Source organism: Rattus norvegicus, chromosome 7, assembly GCF_021556685.1.
Source record: "Rattus norvegicus strain SHRSP/BbbUtx chromosome 7, alternate assembly SHRSP_T2T, whole genome shotgun sequence".
In the NCBI taxonomy this organism is placed as follows: Eukaryota; Metazoa; Chordata; class Mammalia; order Rodentia; family Muridae; genus Rattus; species Rattus norvegicus.
Genome location: NC_141540.1, coordinates 102,844,023 through 102,865,282, shown reverse-complemented (window position 1 = coordinate 102,865,282; position 21,260 = coordinate 102,844,023). Strand labels below are relative to the sequence as shown.

At 40.4% G+C, this 21,260-nt stretch overlaps 1 protein-coding gene across 2 annotated transcripts in view; it reads left to right on the top strand.

The window, feature by feature from the left end:
- The first annotated feature begins 674 nt into the window (after positions 1-674).
- LOC148004814 (uncharacterized) overlaps positions 675-21,260 on the top strand; it is a 129,133-nt gene continuing 108,547 nt past the window's right edge. For both annotated transcript variants that reach the window (XM_087559809.1, XM_087559811.1), the window contains exons 1-2: positions 675-808; positions 13,809-13,899. In XM_087559809.1, coding sequence (XP_087415935.1) covers positions 793-808; positions 13,809-13,899 — 107 coding nt within the window. In that variant the 5' untranslated portion in view covers positions 675-792. The remainder of the gene's footprint in view (positions 809-13,808; positions 13,900-21,260) is intronic.

Sequence of the window (21,260 nt, the reverse complement as noted above, 5' to 3'; positions counted from 1 at the left end):
TACCCCTCTTCCCCCCAACCTTGCCCTTCCTTTCGAGTTACCTTTGTGGATTGATTTTTATTACTATCAAAAAATATCTGTGCAAAAGGACAAGAGTCAAGTAGGTGATGTTAATTATTTTCTCAGCACACAGGGTGCCTCAGAATACGGGATTCACACAGTAAACTGCTTTGTGAGTTTTCTTCCCAGCTTCCTCTCTCTGATAACTAGGTCACAGACAACTGGTGTTTCCCATGTGGGAAACGGAGCACGAGTATGCATAGAAATCGCCGTCTCCTCTTCCTTTGCTTTTCAAGCACTGCTGAATGCCTCCTAAGGATTTCGTCTGCTTGGAGCTCTGCTAATGTTTCCACTCTCGTGGAAGTTGGTGGCGCCAGGGGCTGATGCATGCTCTGACTACTGACTCGAAACACGCTTTGATGAATTAGCACAAGATGGCCAGCCATTTACTTTAAATTTTACCCTTGATTCTTCCTCCAGCAAACAATTAAGGAGCAGCAGTGGCTTCCTGCAGGGGAGACCAATGCCTTCTGTCCTCTGTGGAAACCGCTTGGCATTCTTCCAAATGATGAATGGCATGGACCATTTTCCCTCAGCTTCCAAACACCCGAATAAATAAACATACAAACACGTGAAACAAATTCAAAGCACAAACAAGAGACCCCATCTCGATTACCAGCCACTCCTGTGTCTCAACAAACAGGCTGGAGAACATATCCTTGAACCTAATAAAGCGAGAAGCCAAGGAGCAATGAGAGGCCACAGGAGTAAGTGGGCCCAGTGACAAGACGCATGTCCTCCTCGCTGGGTGAGTAGCCGCGATCAACCTCAAAAGCTCCTGAGTAAGAGGAAAATGTCTCTTTAACAGTATTAAGGGACAATTTATTAAGTGCATCCTTCTAGGGAAGCACAAAGACAGTGCAGGCCCTGGCATTTGCATTATTTCCAGACAACAGCGGAGCAGAAAGGGACACTGATTTATTTCAGAGCAAGTACAGGTGAATTTAATGTCTCTTGGGACTGAGCCAGAGGGGACTTAACCCATTCCAAGGTTCTCGGTGCTTGAAGAGGAGCTGTGGGCTTTTGGCCTGGTCTAACTAACTTCTTTGGTTAAATTCCACGTCCCTGAACCCGCCTTTCCCAGTCGCAATCATGAAGGCACTTGAAAGGGGAGGGGAGAGGGTATAAACAGGAGGTCTGATTTTAGGCCTTTGCTAAGCTAATTCCTTTCAGGGTTGCAAATAGGTTAATCCTTTTAAGATTACATGATCTCTCTGGTAAAATGTGTCGATAATACCCCCTTAGAGGACTGCACTGAGGATAATGCAGGAAAATGTGGTAGAGTCATTCATGAATGGTCTAAGTGTCATTGTTTTGGGATGACATCATTTAGGATTCCCGAGGCACAAACGAAATTTAGAGATTATCTTCAGATATTGTTATTCAGCTAAGTTAACCAACAGAGGGATTTTTATTTCTTAAAAAGAATAGTCTAGAAGTGGCATGTGTGTGTATGGGGGGTGTTACAGTTACCGCTTAAACTTTGGCATTAGAGAATTATTAGATGCGAAAGGTCATAGTGGAAACTACCTTGAGCATGTCTCTCCCAAGCAGCTTCCTTGGCAGATTGAGAAACTGAGGCTCAGGGAAGCAGAGTAGACCATGAGATAGCATCTTAGGAGATAATTCTAATATTAATTGCTTATTATTATTTTATCTTGAAATTTACCACACACACACACACACACACACACACACACACACACACACACAAAGTGCTCAATAAAGATTGGTGAAGAAATAGGATTCAGTCATATCTCACACCATCACTGTAGCTTTTGACAATGGCAGCTTAGATTTTTCTCTTCGGATCTACATTCCAGCATCCCTTATTTAAATGTCGACTCTGGAGATGGAGAGATGGCTCAGAGGTTAATGACACTTACTGTTCTTTTAAGAGTATTAACCAGATTTAGGTTCCCAGTTGCATATTACTGGCTCTGTGGGATTACTGTCTGTAATCCCAGTTCCTACAGAGTTGTAACTCCAGTGCCCTTTCCTGGTCTCTGCAACTACTCACACACGTGGCATATGCACACCCACATACTTACAACTAATACATATCAAGACACCTAAGTATAAAACTGATTGATTAGCGGAAGTATGTTACCATGAACATGGCTCACAGAAAGCCAATCACTACTTGATCAAGACCGGGAGTTTCATGGCTATTCTGAGCTCTTTGAAATCTTGAAAGCATCTCCTTCTTATTGTAGCATTGGAACAGTTGTAAGCTATGTGATTTGCAAATACATTTAAATTTTAATTAATTCATTGATTTAATTTAATCCTTACCATAATATGGACAAATAGACAATATTATTTCCATTTCCATGAACAGAATATGGATGCCGTAAGAGTCTCAGTGAGTAAGATGTGCCAATAGATGGACCAATAGAGTAAGACATGCCAGAGTACTCTCTCTCTCTCTCTCTCTCTCTGTCTGTCTTTCTCTCTCTCTCTCTCTCTCTCTCTCTCTCTCTCTCTCTCTCTCTCTCTCTCTCTCTGTGTGTGTGTGTGTGTGTGTATGTATTTTCTGGGGCCAGAAGAAGTTGTCAAATTCCCTGGAGCTGGTGGGATGCCTAATGTGGGTACTGGGAACCTCATTAGAGCTTTCTGGGAGAGCAGTGCTCTGTGTCTCTGTCTCTGTTTCTCTGTCTCTCTCTGTCTGTCTTTGTCTCTGTCTCTCTTTCTCTCTCTCTCTCTTCCCTATTTTATTTATTCTCTTAAACAATGCATCCTAACCACAATAGACCCCTCCCTCCACTCTTCCCAGCTCCAATTTCCACCCCTGCCATCCACCCCAGATCCACTGCTCTTCTGTTTCTCTTCAGAAAAAAGCAGCACTCTCAGTGATATGAACTAAACATGGCATAACAGGAAACAACAAGACTAACCATAAACCCTCATATCAAGGCTGGAGAAAGCAACCCAAGAGGAGGAAAAGGGTGCCAAGAGCAGGCAAAAGATTCAGACACCCCCAGTCCCACAGTATATATTCAGAGGATGTGGTGCAGACCATGCAGACTCTGTGATTGGTGCTTCAGTCTCTGTGAGCCTCTATGAGCCCAGCTTAGTTGATTCTGGGGCTATGTTGAGAGCAGGTCCGTTGCTGTCCAGCTATCTCTCCAGCCTCAAGTCCAGGTCACTTCATTCATTGCACTAATACAAGTGATGAGACAGAGCAAATAGGAAAAGAGAGCAGGCTCTTCAGGGAAGGGTTAGAAAGGTAAATACAGATATGTAAAATAACAATAAGGTTGCCTGGGAAAGCCACAAGACGTCATATTAGATACTAATTATAAAAGGAGAAATAACAAAAACATTATCATACAAATATTTGTATATATACATATATATGTAACTACTTGTATAGACATATATAATTTAGTTTTAACGAAGCTTGCTAATTTGAACTGATGGTGTTCCCTTTTAGTCCCAAAGACCACCTAACTAAAATTTTAATCCTAGACATTTGAACTCTCTTCTGAATGATTAGCCAAGGCTATTCAAGAGACTTCTAAAACCAAAACAGACATCTTTAGATGTGTTTCTTTATCAGTCCTTATCTTGTTTTCTACTACAGTAGTTTGAATTAAAAAAATGTTTCTCAAAGGCTCATATATATGAACACTTGCTTTTCAGTTGGCAGAACTATTTGGGAGAGATCACGACCTTTTAGAATGTGGAGGCTTGCTGGAGGTAGCATGTCACTGGATGGAGGTGGGAGGTTGGCCTTTGAGAGTTAAGAGTTGTGAACTACTTCTGGTTCATACTTCCTGTTTCTTGAGTGTAGTTGACATGTGATCTGCCAGCTTATTGTTCCTTCATTCTGCTGCCATGCTTTTCCCACCACTGAAGACATCTACCCCTCCACAATTGTAAGCTCTAACACGTGTCTCCTTAAGTTGCCTTTGGCCATGGTTTGTGTCACAGCAACAGGAAAGTAACTAAGACACTCAAAATTTCATTTAGCATCCATCTGGTTATCAGGCTTGGTACTGAATGAAGCAATAATGAATAAAGCAGCCTTTACCCTGTGCAGAGATAACAGACGATGGCTTGTTGGTTTGGAAGTAATTGAAATGTACGTAGCCTTTTTAAAGCACCAGCCCCATTGAACACAGCTCAAAAGGGTTAATAGGTATAAACACCTAACTGTAGGAATTTGGAATAGTCAGGTAAATCCCTGTCCAAGGATTCACTGCCACCTTAGTAGCACAAGAATAATTAACGACAATCTCAGCAGCCACCCCCTTCAGGAGGGTTGGGTTCTCCAAATCCCTGCTCAAAATCTTTACTCACTGATGCATGCCCCAGCCTCACTTGGATGCGATGAATGAAAGGTGGGTATGACACATCCAAATGGAATCTGCAAATCGCTGATCCTTTAAAACCTACTTTTGTAAATACCAATAAAACAAGTCTCGACACTCACTCATTCCTCAATTCATGCAATTCATTCAACCTAGAGCCAGGGAGGAGGGTAGCTCCATTGGAAGAATGGTCTTCCACTCATAGGTCTCACCAGAAACTAAAAGCTGCCTTCCTACCCCTCCCCTTCTCCTGATGAGGAGTCAATTATTCTGTAATCCTTCTGGTTCCTGCCTTCTCTTTGTCTAAGCAACAAAATTGATATGTCTGCCAAATGAATGATTCCACCCCAAAGTGCTACAGTCTGGAAGCAGAACTTCCTAGGTACTCTAAATATTTGTTCAATGAATAAATGAATGGACAGATAAGAAAAGAACAGCAAAACCCAAGCTCTGGCTTCATCCCTCACCAGTTGCCCAACTTCATGGCAGGTGGGCAGGTGTTTAATCTGTGTGTCCCTCGGTTTCTTGCCTTTCTAAATCAAGAATAGATTATAGATTATACTAACATATTTCAACTATATAAATCACATGTCATTCATTCTGCACCCCAAAATGATTTTTTTTATCATTTTCCAAGGTGTGTGTGTGTGTGTGTGTGTGTGTGTGTGTGAACTTGGAGCCATGAGGGTGATGTTATGCAAGTAGAAAAGGCAGAGCTCTAGTAGTTGAATCAGATTAAGCTATAGGAAGAGATGAGATATAAGAAAACTAGCTCTTCAGTGTTGTCACTAAAATTGAGTTGCTGGTTGATGTTGTATTACATAGCTATTAGGTTCTGGAGAATGAGAAATAGGACACAGAGTATGTATCTGGAACAAAAAAGGCTAGTACCCAGTACCCTATGAGAGAAAAAGATAACTACGAGTGTGTGTTGGGAGGACATTATATGTTGTAAGGTATAGAAAATGAAAGACAAAATTAATCTCATGCACCCAGAGGCTTCACAGTTGCTGGATCTTCCAATATTCATTCATTCTCTTGTGCTTTTAAAAAAACTATGCTCATTCATTTCTTCATTAAAGGCATATCTTTGGATACCTGTTAACCTCTTAAGTATTTCATTGGGTTCCAGGTAAATGGGTAGTACAACATCCCTAATCATGTTCTTTAGGGTTCACTGAGGACTTCTTGATGTTTCACAAGCATAGAAAATAACCTGGAAGATAAAAGCATTAGTCAACTAAAACAAGCACAGGACTTCTACAAGTAATTCAATTGGAAGGGCATGGATAGAGTGTGAACCATGTGTTGTTGGACGCTGAGACTGTCATGTCTCAGACAAGGAAACTAAATAGAGGCCAGTGAATGGGAAAGTGGTATAGCCAAGACCACAGTTCATAGTGAAGAATTTAGTGCATATGGACTGGAAGTCTGGGAGCTAGCCATGTCAGAAAAAGTAAGAGTGACTTAGCTATCTGCCTTAGGAAACCAATGAGTAGAGAGATGCCCAGGCGGAAGCGATGGCTGGAGGGCTTGATGGTAAGAGGATGCAGGGTTCTGTATAAATCAGAGTAAAGGGGGCCAACTACGTTGGAAATTGGAGAAGGGCAATGAGCTATCAAGTAGAGGAAGAGGGAGCCTGAGTGTAAGGAGGAGACTTTTTTTTTATATCATAATTGCCAGGACCATAATTTTAACTGTTGGAAGACTTGATAGTCCACTTCAGTGCGGTGCCAAACTCAGTATTTTCTTCAGATTTACTTGCCCCCTTAGAACATGAAGTGGATTTGCTTTATTGACATCTGCTCCATGCTTTTACACTGAGAAAATTTTATTGTACCTGAAGATGACTCAACCAGTCCAAACTGAATTGACATTGATATGCCATTGATAGAGAAAGCTGGGGGGAAAATCACCAAATCCCTCCAAATTCCATATATTAAAATTAAATAAGGCTGCAAGGATGGCTCAGTGGCTCTTGTTCTGCAAGGAGGCAGACCTGAATATGAATCTTTAAAATCCATGTGAAAAGCCAACCACAGAATATTATAGTCTCTGTCTGCGTTTGCCCTTCCGTTTCTTCCAATTTCCCATGCTCCTGCCTGAAGGACATAAGCAGAAATGTCATTTAAAGACAGGCATTCCCATCTCTTTTCTGTAGTATCCTTGTATATATCTCCCTACGGACTTCCCCTCACAATTACAATCCTATTACCGTCCACGTATTAGTATTATTTTATAAGCATGGAGAAAGAACTGTACCTATTTCTCTTGCCACTCTATCACCCACTAAAGGTCTGATAGTAGTATTTACTGATTAACATCAGTGGTGGGATGTGTGTGTTCACTTCTTTCAAAAACTGTCTCTACAAAGGACACTCCTGAAAACAAGGGTACTGGGGTGTGGCAAGCAAGTGTTCTCTCTTCTGTCCATTCTATACATTCTGTTTGCAGAGAAGGAATTTGTCTCTGATGAAACTACATGTGGTGTCCTGCAGTGGCTCATAAATTTCACTTGACAGAAACAGCTGGGCAAACTGCCTAAGAATTGGTCGAGTCTATTCAGTAGTTTTGGGGTGGGCCCCTGGAATGGAGAAAATTGTAATGTATTTTCTACCCCTCTTTCTTCTTCATTTCTCTCTTTATCTTAATCTCTTTCCTGCCCCAACCACCAAGACATTTGTTCAACATTGTTGTTTTCTTTTTATCATTCTTCTCTCATATATTACATTCTGACTGCAGTTTTCCCTCCCTTGCCTCACCCAATCTCTCTTCCCCATCCTCTCTTTCCCCTTGTATCTCCCCATTATCTCCCCTCAGAAAAGAATAGGCATTCCTGGAGCATCAACCAAATACAGCATTAACAAACTCCAATAAGACTAGGCATATATTCTCTTATCAATGCTGGATGAGGTGACTCAGTAGGAGAAAAAAGGGGTCCCAAAAGCAGGTGAAAAAGTCAGGGACATCCCCTACTCTCACTATTAGGAATCCTACAAGGGCACTGACTTACACAACCATAATGCATATACAGAAAACCTAGGTCAGACCTGCACATGGTCCCTGATCTCTGTAAGTCCACTTAAGTCCCTGTCAATTGATTCTATGGGCCCTGTTCTTGTGGTATCCTTGACACCTCTGCTCCTTCAATCCATCCTCCCCTTCCTCCCTGAACTCCACATATTTGGCTCTGGGACTGTGCATCTGTTTCCATCAGTTGCTAGATGAAATTGGATTTTTTTCGGATGTTAAGCTAGACTGCAATCTCAGCACATTCTGTAGGCAGGACAAGCTGTATGTCAGAGGTTTTGTGACTGGGTTGGTGTCTCAATTCCTCCCCTTGATGCATTGAGTGGTTACAGAAGATAGTTGATTCACATTAAGAGACAGAGTACTGAGGCTGGAGTCTGGAGTTTTGATTTGGGAAGATAGATCCTCTCCGCTCAACTATTTACTCTCTCCCCCCATCCCCCTACCCCTCAGCTTTAGGGACTCCATCTGTACCATGTCATAAACAATGTACTTCTCAGGGATATCCAGAGAATATGAATAAATACCATTTGTGAACCTGAAATATACATAGTATATTCTCAATAAATGTTACTTGAATCTGATAGTAGGAGAGGCAGAAAGGCCAAGGCTCTTGGAGTGGTTCAAGATGGAGAGGGGCACATGAAGAACTTGGATGTAGGTAAATGTGATGATTCACTTGTTGTGTTATTTTTGCCAGGCTGTGGCAATGAAGAAAAACATGCTAGCCAGTGGATTTTCTTTCCCATGGGCATGGAGAAATCCTTGTTTGGCAATTGTCATCCAACACTAAAGGTAGTAGTGCTAAGTTTAGAAACGTCATGGTCAAAGAAATGTAAATAGTCATTCAAGAAATTTTAGGAAGCAAGTAGAGGTCAGTCCTAAGAGTGTCACTAAAAAGCACTTCTCAGGCTTTGGAATCGGGCAGATAGGAACTGCTGGCCCAGGCTGGCTTGCAGAGCAGCAGGCAACAGGATCCACAGGAAAGCCTGCTCCTGTCTGTGCTCTCACAGACAGCCATGAGGCTAGCTGTCATTTTGTGCTTCATTAGTGTAGACCAAATGAGTTGGAATCTATCAGATCAAATTGTGTGTGTGTGTGTGCGCGTGTGTGTGTGCCTGTGTGTGTGTGTGTGTGTGAGAGTGTGTGTGTGTGATTGTGTGTATGTGAGTGTGTGAGAGTGTGTGTGAGTGAGTGTGTGTGTGTGTGAGTGTGTGTGCGCGTGTGCGTGTGCCTGTGTGTGAGTGAGTGTGTATGTGAGTGTGTGAGAGTGTGTGTGAGTGAGTGTGTGTGTGAGTGTGTGTGAGTGTGTGTGCGCGTGTGCGTGTGCCTGTGTGTGTGAGTGTGTGTGTGTGTGCTTCTTCTGTGCAACTATGAAAGAAACTCAGACCTTATGGAGCATAATACTTAGTCCTCTTGGTTTTTATCTGCTGGCTTTCCTGTGACTATTCTGGGGCATGGCTCTAACTTTTCTGGATGTAAATAATTTATCTTTCCTAACATTTTTTTTCCAGTTCTTGTACAGTTCAGACTAGTGCTTGGAAGACACTGAAGATATTGAATCAAAGTAGTCTTAATGGAATTGGCATTGGGCCAGATACTTTTAAATTGAGCTTGTGCACTCTAGTGGCATAGTTTCAGTGCGTTGGGAGTCATTTGTATCTGCTAGTAAACAGGGAGAACAAGTTGAAATCTCCTGGGAAAAAAAAACATGGAAAGAAGAAAAGCAACTTTACAAAGAAATATTTAGTAATGTTAAAACGAACCTCAATATGTTAGATAGCATTGTGTTGGATTTGGAATAGATTTTAAGACACAGTACATGAACTCAAGGTCCTACCTCTTTTTGATCCTCCACGGGTTGTTGGACACGCTGTTCCTTGGATCATGATGCACAGTGAGCCGCAAGAGTGTGAGGAGTCTTGTTTAGCACAGAATACAGTGCCTGTTGTAGAGACTATGCTAGCTGAATATATAATCGAATATTTCGTAGTCATTCCTTTATTCTTCTTTCTTCAAATGAGTGTGAACTCCTGGAAGAAGCTCCTTTGTTGCCTTAGGAGCCCCAGAGGCTGGCACATAGTTTGTTCTTGCTAGATGTTCATTTCGTGTATACTCCAGCAAGGCACTTTGGCATTTCTATTAATGAAGCCCGCTGTGAGGTCATGGAGACCCATGATCAGGTCTTGCCTCTGATGCTCACCATTTAGAGCCATGATCATGCTTCTAAAACAAAGATTATAATTATCAGTTTATAGGATAGATGCCAAATATCAATGAAATGCTTTATATAAGACACTGACATGGAAAATCTTCCATAAGTAGCAATCCTCTATTTTCACTAATATTAGTTTCATTAATTCATTTCTAGACAATTATTTATGTGAAATGGAACAGAACTTGAAAAGACTTGTGTGTGTGTGTGTGTGTGTGTGTGTGTGTCTGTGTGTGTACGCACATGTGTGTATCTTAATGTTTATGTGTATGGGGCATGCATAGACATGAATGCCAGAGGATATTGGTGGGTGCTGTTTCTCAGACATCAGCTACATTATTTTTGGGGATAGTCTCTCTAATTGACCTGGATCTTATCTATTTGACTCAGACTATCAGCTGACTAATAAGCCTCTGGGATCTATCTACCTTATCCCACATCACTAACATTGGCCTTATAAGTACTCTTCAATAGACCAGCATTTTTAGGTATGGCTTCTAAGGCTTCACCTCGGGTCCTTATACTTAAAGTTAGCACACTTTGCTGTCTGAGTATCCTCCCCATTCCCAGTCCTTAAAGATTTGTTAGTCCAAAGCTTTGGCTTTTTTAAGAAAGTCCCTTAATGCCTCTGAAATTGAATTTTTACATCAATAAGATGGGTACAATACTCATTTGGTCTCTCTCTACTGAGTGCTCTGGGAAGAGTGAGATAATGTCTAGAAGGAGACTTGAGACTTAGAGACGAAAGGAACTGTATAAATTCATAGACTGGAGGTTCTGTGCTATTATCATTCACTGGCTTGTTAGAGTCTGTTAGTACAGGAGGATGCCAGACACAATCATCAACTCTGTCTCCTTTCTAAAGCTCTTTTGAAAAAGGTTGAAAGCACCTAACGGAGGGGGTTGCCTAGTTTTTGTTTTCTTCCCTCCCCACCATGGTTTCAATTGTTTGCTCTGAGACCAGGGGTAACTTTTTGGAGAAGTAAGGGGATGTCAAATGAAGCATGGAGGCAATCACTCATGGTCCTCAGGTCTGGGTTTAAGTGTTGTCTGGTTCTCACAAACATTGGTCAGATCACTGATCTTCTCCAGGTCTGAGCTGAACATAACCAAGGCAGACTGGATCAGCACCAAGCTACCAACTGGCTTTCCCGTGTGGACTAGCTGCCTGCTGGAGAGCATGTAAGTGCAGCACTTGAAGCCAGCAGCAGAATTTAGCAGCAGAAGACAAAGAGGAGTGGATTTGCTCAATTGTAGGGAAGGTGTTGTGGGGACTAGAGGAATAGAGGTTAGAAAAGACAATCAGATTAGTCAGGGAGCAGGAGCCATCAGGAAAGCTGAGAATTGGGGTGGGTCAGACTTGAGCTTTTCTTCTTTTTTTTTCTTTTTTCTTTTATTGGATATTTTCTTTATTTACTTATCAAATGTTATCCCCTTTCCTGGTAGCCCCTCTGAAAAACCCCCATCTCATGCCCCCACCCCTGCCTCTATGAGGGTGCTCCCCCACCCACCCACCCACTCCTTCCCACCTCCCAGCTCTGGCATTCCCCCACACTGGCACATTGAGTTTTCACAGGACCAAGGGCCTCTCCTCCCATTGATACCTGACAAGGCCATCCTCTGTTACATATGTGGCTGGAGCCATGGGTCACTCCATGTGTACTCTTTGATTGGTGGTTTAGTCCCTGGGAGCTCTGGGGTACCTGGTTGGTTCATATTTTTGTTCTTCCTATGGGGTTGTAAACCTCCTGGGCTACCTCAGTCCTTTCTCTAACTCCTCCATTGGGGACCCCATTCTCAGACCAATGATAGACTGCAAGCATCCACCTCTGTACTTGTCATACTCTGGCAGATCCTCTCATGAGACAGCTATATCAGGCTCCTGTTAGTTTGTACCTTTTGGCATCCCCAATAGTGACTGGGTTTGGTGACTGCATATGGGATGGATCCCCATGTGTGGCAGTCTCTGGATAGCCTTTCCTTCAGTCTCTGCTCTATACTTTGTCACTATATTTCCTCCTGTGAGTATTGTACTCCCTTTCTAAGAAAGACTCAATCATTCACACTTTGGTCTCTCTTCTTCATGTGGTCTTTAAATTGTATTTTGGGATTTTCAAGTTTTGAGGCTAATATCCACTTATCAGGGAGTGTATACCATGTGTGTTCTTTTGTGATTGAGTTACCTCATTCAGGATATTTGAGTTTTTCTTCTAAGAATCAATACAGTACACAAAAACAGCATTGTGGAGCTAAGACTATTTTGGCCAGGTTAAATCCTATCCTCACCATTAAGCAATCCTGTCATTAGGAAACCGATTCTACCTTCAAATTCTCATTTTTGTTTTCTGTAGAATGCTGATGAAATATCTTATGAGATTGTCCTGAGAGTTGAGCAGTATAGCATATGACAGTATTGTGAGTCTTGATTATTCATAGATTCCATTTTCATTAACCTTGCTTAAAAGTACTTGTAATCCTAAATCGATACTCATGTGTCTGTTGCAGTCATTCTTGAACATGTATAAAATGTCAGGTATTTGAGTCAGTCTCTGCACACACATTCCTGGCCAAGGTTGAATGAGTTGACATGCCACTTTCTTATTCAGATCAATCTTCAGCTTCTTTAGTATCGTGTTTCTATTTTTGATGCTTTCCTTAGTGATTTTTTTTCCTGCTTCAAATGAACTTTTAGCATATTGTAATGCGATGTTACCAAGTGCAAGAAGGTTACGATGATCCTTATGCAGAATGCACACATATCAAATGAAGTTCCTATTGGATTGGTGATCAGTTAAGTTTAAACAAATCAAGAATATGTATTAAATAAGGAATCTTTAAATAGAAACATATAAAATAAAGCTCCTTGTCACTGTAGATGAAAAAATAAGGCCCAGGAAAATGAAGACATTATGTAGAAAATATGGATTTATTTGTTTACTGGTTTGATATTAGGGTCAAGGTAAGAAATTGGATGAAATTCTATGTGACAAGTCCTTACTGATCATCTTCTATTCCAAAAGTACCATGATTTCAGTGGGAAATGACATACACACACACACACACACACACACACACACACACACAGAGAGAGAGAGAGAGAGAGAGAGAGAGAGAGAGAGACAGACAGACAGACAGACAGACAGACAGACAGACAGACAGTAGCAAATGGAGAGACAGAGAAAGTATAGGTCCTTGAAAGAATAATGCTTTCACTTGCTCTTGGTGATGTTATAGGGGGCTAGAGATAATATGTGATAGAGTTGAAAAACAATGAGTTTTGTCTCTACAAAACCCATAAGCTGTTCTCTGAGATCTTGAGCAAAGCATGTAACTTCCTGGAGGCCCCAAGTTCTTCACTTGAGAATGGGATCCACCTTAAACCATTACCATGAAGATCAGAGATAGTGAGGGCAAGTGCAGGGCATACATAGGGCATAAAATAAACAGTTGTTATAATTTGAGCAAGACTCGAATTCCACTTTAAATTCCACTGTTTGGGTGACTGATACCACTGAAATGAAAACTCTGTATAGATGTTTCAGTCACTAGGGACATTTTCCATTAAAAACAAAACAAACAAAAACCCCAACATGCACAGGTGTGAGGATTTCTAAGTTTAGGGTTCTCTCTTCTAGCATGAGATGAACTGGTAAGAAGAAACCCCTGACAGCATAACCAATGTAGTAAAGGACAAGAAAGAACATTTTGTATAAACAGCTTTTCTTCCTTTCCCATGGTACAGCCGAACCTCTGCAAACTGGGTATTACAAGGCACTTAAAGTAACCTTCAAGGCACTCAAAGGCAGTCTGGCTTTAAAACTTTATGAAGGTGTTTTTTATGTTTATTCTTTTATTCTCCTTCCTTCCCTTTAATTTGATTTGAAAGGAGCAAGGGGGCTATGATTCCAGTTTCCTATGCTTGCAAAACAGAGACACAAGCATGTATTTATGACCAGGGGTAAGAAATTGTCTGGAAAGAGACATTGACTACTTTTTATAGTGGCAGAGAACAGGTTTTTTTCCTTTGCTGTTGATGAAGTTATTAAATCTTTGTGTGTGTGTTTTTCATGCAATTCACACCAGTATGTTTTATTATTTTAACAGCCTGAGTGATTTTCACCCCAAAATAAGATGATGGGTGACAGCCAGTGAATGAGACCTAAAAAATGTAAACACATCTCTTTCAGATCCCAGGATGTGCTGTGAACTGTTGCTGTTTTTTATCACCAGACAGTGCGGACAAAACCACTTCAGTGGGTTTGCAGAGGAAAAAAAAAGGTGGGGAGAGAATGTTTCATAGAACTCTAGGTAGTATTCTAGGTTCCTGAGAAGTCTAGAGAGCCACACCTGGAGGCTCTTTGGATGAAAGTCACTTCTAAATGGAACCCATTTCATACCACTGAGGATCATGACCACAGCTCAAATCTAGATCAGATCTAGAAATCTCACTTCTGCTGTTACAAGAAATCAGCTGAGGTCCCCATTTCTAACCCCAAACTGACTTTCTTCCAGTAGTTGTTCTCTCACACAGCACTGTTCTCAGTGGATTGTCTCTCTCCTCTCCTCTTCATGGGCATGCTAACGTCAACACCAAGCATTGCAAAGGAGGATGGGAAAGCTAGTCTCCTTTTCTACATTAAAGATATGGGAAATGTTTCAGGTGTGGAAAGATGTTCAAAAAGTTCCAATCCTCCAGAAAACTCTAGCTATCTATTAAAGGTCTTTAATCCTTGGTACCAGGAAAAGAAATACCTCTCTCTCTCTCTTTCTCTCTCTCTCTCCCTCCATCCATCCATCTATCCATCCATCTATCTATCTATCTATCTATCTATCTATCTATCTATCTATCTATCTATCTATCTATCAATCTGCTGCTTAGATTTAGATGTTAGTTCTTAACACTATATCATGGCTTCTCAAGCTAAGCCATCATTAAAGTTGTAATCTCAGAATTCATGGCTATGCAGAGCTATCCAATGTATTGCAGACTATCTGACAACATCCCTGACTTGACTATGAAATACCAGAGCTTCTACCACTTTGTGATACGAGTAATAGTTTTATATGTCAGCAACTATCACATGGAGAGAGCTAAGTCAGCCCGTTTGAGGACTGCTGTTATAGACAATGTTTAATGCTATGTGAGAGCAGGTATGTCTGTTCTCTCACATATATAAAACGAATCTTAGCAAAATGTTATTCATCCATATATTGATGGACTACGAAGAATAGGTCCCAGGGAGAGGGACTTCTCATAAATTCATTTGGTTATGAAGTTTTCAAGTATAAAATCTTCTATGTTGTTTTCTTAACCCCATTCATAATGACTTCTGCATAGTGATGTTCAATAAGTCTTTGTTGAATGAATGGAAAAATAAAAATAAATCTAACTTTATTCTTTATGATAGTTTTATCTCAGGCATTGTACATTTTTATCTCCAGAAACAGATCCCTCTAGTCATAAGGGCTATGCTGACTGAAGGATAGCAAAAGTCAGATATGAAATCCCAGATGGTGAGACCACCTGTATGCTGTACATTCAGCTGTCATAAGTTTTTCATCAGCAGGAATGCCCTGTCCTAATTCCCTGTGCAACGGGCATAGGGAACATTCGGATGCATCTTTTAGTTGAATTTGGGCCTTCTTGATTAAATGAGATGCTGGGAGTCTCTAGTTCAACAACGATTCTCAAATTGCCCCTTTTATTGTTTGTGTTCAAGCTGAGTTGAATATTTTTTTTGGAAACTTTGGAATTATTTTAAATTGTACTTGCTTCAGTAACTGTCCTGATAATTGTCACTGATGGGCAGGTTCTGCTTGTGTGTGGTGGTAACTGTGATACTCACAACCGCCTGCAGTAGTAAGGAACATGATACTGCTGCCTTTCTTCATGATTCATGGTTTTCCAGTTGTCATGATGTTTGAAACCATGAGGAATAATCTCAAAGTATGAGAGGGAATATCTCACAACAGTTAAAAACTATAGGCAGGAGAAGCTAAAATGGTTATTTTTCTTAAGAATGTATTTTGTATTTAAAAACTGAGAAGAACCACTAAAGATTTCATGTGAAGACTCATAAAATTAATGTAGCATCATTAAAAAGACAAGAAACACTTTTTCTTTTAGGTCATAGTTCATACAAAATCTGTTGGGTTGTATTTGGATCGCAGTCTTAATTCTTCAGGCTGCTTATGTGGTGAACAAAGATAAGCATGGCATGAATTTGACAGCATTGATGGGAGCCTCACAAGAGTTCACATGGATAAAAAGAACAGACCAGCTCATGGAATCCTACAAACTGGTTGACATAGTTTGACATTATTAACCCTTGATTTATTGATACAAGTTAAAACTCCAGACACACTAGTTCTTTGTAATGTTTTGCTCAAATATGGATTGGGAGAACCAAGGAAAACTTATGACATTAGATGGCTTTTAAAAAACTGCCTCAGATGTCAGAAAACAAGATATTAATGAGGTTGGGCCAAGAGAGACTTCCCTTTTCTTTGAGAACTCTATACCCCAAACTAAAAATACATTGAGGTGTAAGTAAGGGTAGGAAAGACGTTTCAGGATAAAATGCTTTCCATCTATCACCTCTCTTAGAGTAAGCCAGGGCTTTGAGTACTTTGTGGCAGGTCAGGCGGGATATGCAGGATAATGTTAATTTCAGAGGTCTTCTGTTATTTTAATGTGTATATTCTTATTTTTTAATGATTGTGCATACTTCAAAGGGTAATTAATTAGTGATAATTATTTAATCACATAATACTCATGTAGGAGCAGAGACACAAAAAAGACTAAGATCACACAGCCAGTGAGTGTCAAAAATGTGATTCTACTCTAGACTGGGCTGTCTTTAATAATCCAAATCAAGGCTTTTCCATGAGAAACAAGCAAGGGGTGGGGGAATTGTGCACTAAGAAACAAACAAGGGGTGGGGGATTGTGCACTAAGAAACAGTCATCTATGGATCTATGTTACATATAGCCTATAATCACATCTCTCTAATTGATGGAGGGTAGAGTAGACCTGCAGTGGATCCTATAGAGGTTCTTGGGAATCTCTCTACCTGGAAGGTAGCTAATATTAATTTAAAGCTGTCATTTTCAACCTTCCTAATGCTTTTTTTTTATTAACTTGAGTATTTCTTATTTACATTTCGAATGTTATTCTCTTTCCCGGTTTCCGGGCAGACATCCCCCTAATCCCTCCCCCTCCCCTTCTTTATAGGTGTTCCCCTCCCCATCCTCCCCCCACTGCCGACCTCTCCCCGACAATCAGGTTCACTGGGGGTTTAGTCTTAGCAGGACCAAGGGCTTCCCCTTCCACTGGTGATCTTACTAGGATATTCATTGCTACCTATGAGGTCAGAGTCCAGGGTCAGTCCATGTATAGTCTTTAGGTAGTGGCTTAGTCCCTGGAAGCTCTGGTTGCTTGGCATTGTTGTTCATAAGGGGTCTCAAGCCCTTTCAAGCTCTTCCAGTTCTTTCTCTGATTCCTTCAACGGGGCTCTCACCTTGTGGTAGCCCCCAGCCATAATGTATTTGCATTGTGACTTTATAACTGTAATTTTGCTATTGTTATGAATCATAAAGTAAATATCTAATAAGGGGGAATATATGATATGCAACCCCAAAGGGGTCATGACCCACAGGTTGAGAACCTTTGTATTAAAGAAAGACATACGAGAACAGACTAAAAGTTGTAGATTTTGGGGGAGACTGTGGACTACCAGGGAGAGGTTATGCAAGAGAACATAGAGATGAACAACCACTGTAGATGATGTAGTCATCTTAGCTACTAGGTTTCTATGCCTTCCTTTAGTTCTTTTCATGGTTGGGCATGGACACCATCGCAATACTGTCTGTGAAATGTGCTTGTTTAATTACTGATTTGCTCTCAGTACACCCTCTATGCCAAATTCTGTTTGATGATGCACTGACATATGTAAAATAGATCATTGAAAATCTCTTTTGCAATTTTCTTTTTTTAGGAGCAATTTAGAAATCTGTCTTCTACAAAATTCTGTATGATAGAGACTGAGACTAACTACAGCGTTGTATCATGAAGTAGTTTTCCCACACAACTTGTGAACATGGCCAAGGCCTCAGTGAGAGAAGATTCAAGAATTCACCTTCCTCTACTCCATATACTCACAGGGCCCTTCCCTTTGTCTTCTTTTTCTTACCATTGCACATTCTTTTCAGCTGTAACTGAAGGACTAGATCACAACCATACTTGCTGAAATAGTTTTTCCCATTGAATCATATATATGTTTTTGAGCAATGCTGTTTTCATATAAAAATTTTAAGAGAAAATTCAAATACAAACAATAAAATAACCATATTCTCATTGGGGAGAAATAATTAGGGCTAGGTTCTTGATGAGTTGAACATTCTGATATCTTAGTGCATTCTTTGGTGTCATTACTATAATCTAGGGATCTCTGCAGTCTAGTCTTGACTACTGTCATGGCAAAGGCTCTCCACCTCAGAAAAATATAATTATTAGGGAAACTGAGAGCGTTAGGCACAATATTCAAAAATTGTCAAGTATAATCCTATTCAGAACCCATAATGATATTTTCTGAACATTTCTTCTCATTATTTTATTATTTAAAATATTATAAACATACCATAACATACACTTATTTATTTATTTATTTATTTATTTATTTACTGCATGTACACATGAACACATTATATATGTGTATGTATGCACCACTGTAAGTCAGAAGAAAGCAAGGGATCCTCTGAAACTGTAACTACAGATATTTGTAATCCTAGGTGGGGGCTGGAGAACAAACCTTTCTCTTCTGAAAGAGCATCAAGAGCTCTTTAACACAGGGCCAGCTCTCCACCCCTACACAAGAACTTCTAAAATTTTTATTCATCCCAGATCAGCCACATATTCTTCACATGATATCCTGTATTCCTCTCTTCTAATCTTTTTGCAACAGTCTTTTTAATTTTCTCTCCTTTGTCCATTACTTGGATTCTCAGTAACAGAGATGGATTGGAAACCATATTTGGCAAGAAAGAAACTCATTTGAATTTTCACTACCTTTCTGTTTCAGCAGTTCCTCACTCACTATCCTGATCCCACCTTATAGAAATATAGTTGGCAAGAATGAGCTTTCCTTTAGGGGATAATAGAAAGGAAAGAAGAGACTGCAATATAAAGGACAGAGAAACAGTTAGCAAAGACAAAATTCTTGTTAGAAAATGGCAACAAGTAAGAATGGCTGAGATCAAAAACTCAGGTGACAGCAGACGCTGGCAAGGATATGGAGAAAGAGGAACACTCCTCTATTGTGGTGGGATTACAGGCTGGTACAACCACTCTGGAAATCAGTCTGGAGGTTCCTCAGAAAATTGGACATAGTACTACCTGAGAACCCAGCTGTACCACTCCTGGGAATACACACAAAAAATGCTCCAACATAAAACAAGGACACATGGAGTATATGGTACAGGTACACAATGGAGTGCTACCCAGCTATTGCAAACAATGACTTCATGAAATTCCTAGGCAAATGGAGGGAACTAGAAAATATCATCCTGAGTGAGGTACCTCAATCATAAAAGAATACACAAGATATACGCTCACTGATAAGTGGATATTAGACCCAAAGCTCAGAAATTCCAAGATACAATTTACAGACCACATGAAGCTCAAGAAGAAGAAACACCAAAGTGTGGATGACTCAGTAATCCTTAGAAGAGGGAACAAAATACTCACAGGAAGAAATACAGAGACAAAGTGTAGATCAGAGACTGAAGGAAGGGCCATCCAGAGACTGCCACACATGGGGATCTGTCCCACATGTAGTCACCAAATCTAGTCACTACTGGGGACATGCCAAGGGGTGCATGCTGACAGGAGCCTGATATAGCTGTCTCCTGAGAGGCTATGCTAGAACCTGACAAATACAGAGGCTGATGTTTGTGGCCAACCATTGAACTGAGAATGGGATCCCTAATGGAGGAGTTAGAGAAAGGACTGAGGTAGCTGAGGAGGTTTGCAACTCCATATGAAGAACAACAATATGAACCAACCACCAAAGAGTGCACATGGAGCGACCCATGGCTCTAGTCGTATATGTAGCAGAGAATGGTCTTGTCAGGCATCAATGGGAGGAGAGGCCCTTGGTCCTGTGAAGACTAGATGCTCCAGTGTAGGGGAATGCCAGGGTAGGGAGGTGGGAGGGAGTGTGTAGGTGGGTGGGTAGGGGAGCACCCTCATGGAGGCAGGGGTAGGGGGATGGGATGGGAGTTTCTCAGGTGAAACTGGGAAGAGGGATAATATTAGTAACGCAGATAAAGAATGTATCCCATAAAAAGTGAAAAAAACAGAAATCCTATCATCTACTTGAATAAATCTTGTTTACTGTTATCAGAAGTATTGTCCTTAGCACTTCAAGTGCATGCTTTTCCCATATATAGTATGCTAGTATATGTATACCATAATGTATTTAAATATTGTTCCTTTATTGGACATCTAAATCTAAAGCAGTTTTATGTTAATTATGGAATTGTACGTAAGTGTCATTGACAATATTTTGTCTAACTTTAACAAATTTTATCTGGCCATGGAAGGGTTTTGAACTAATTTGATAATTTATCCTTCTTTCCAGCATTCTGATGTTGAACTGATGCATTCTTTTATCTATATATTAAATTCCAGGGGAAAGCTAACATGATTTCCTCAGTTTTTTTCTTACAAATGAGATAATCGTGTACTTTCTGTTGGCTGTGGAAGTCTGGGGATATAGTTCAGTCTACTGCCTTAAGCTACAGACTAAAAGAAAACAGGAAAGAAGAAACCAGCCTTGTAAAAAAGAGTATGCTTTCACAAGTTGGCAGTCTACTCTAAGCCTAGAAATTTCTCCACAATTAAAAAAATACATGGATTTCAGAAGAGCTTCATCTTTTTTTTTGAGTCTTTTTTTGTTATAACTATTACAAATATAGTTAGGTTGCATTGAAAGTTTGGTAACTTCTATAGCCTCTTGAATATTCTTCACATGGGAGGGAAGTGCATTAAACTGTGTGGTGGATTTATAGAGGAGGAAAAAAGAGGGGGAGGAAACCAGAAGGATGAGGATGTGGGTTTTGGTTTGCTTAAAATTCAGCTGAAATCTGCAGGAAACTCAAGCAAAGAACTAATGAAGTCTTGAGGTGATCTTTGAAAGAAACAAACAACCCCAGGGTCCTGTAAAATTTCAGTTTCCTTTGATATATGGGATGAGTCATGTGACAAATGCTGGTGTCTTTTGTAAACTACAAAACATCATGCTTTAGCCTTTGCATTCTTCAATCTCTCTTGAGCAATTACTTTCAAGCCACATTTCTTGTTTATTTATTCAACTTATGGTTATTGACAGGGTCTCATGTGTCAGGCTCTAATTTTGGTTTGGAGATCATAGATATGAACATGTCAGGGAAAGTTTCACTCTTTATGTGGCCTCTACATGTCTGATTGGAGAAAGTTTCCAATTGATTGAATAAGGATTAAACTAATGAAACAGAGTGACGGGTTAGGAATGGGGCTGGACAGGGAAGGATTTCTGAGAGAGGGAGGGATTCAGAAATGTGGAGACTGAAGGATGGAGCCAGTTCTTCAAGATCTGAAT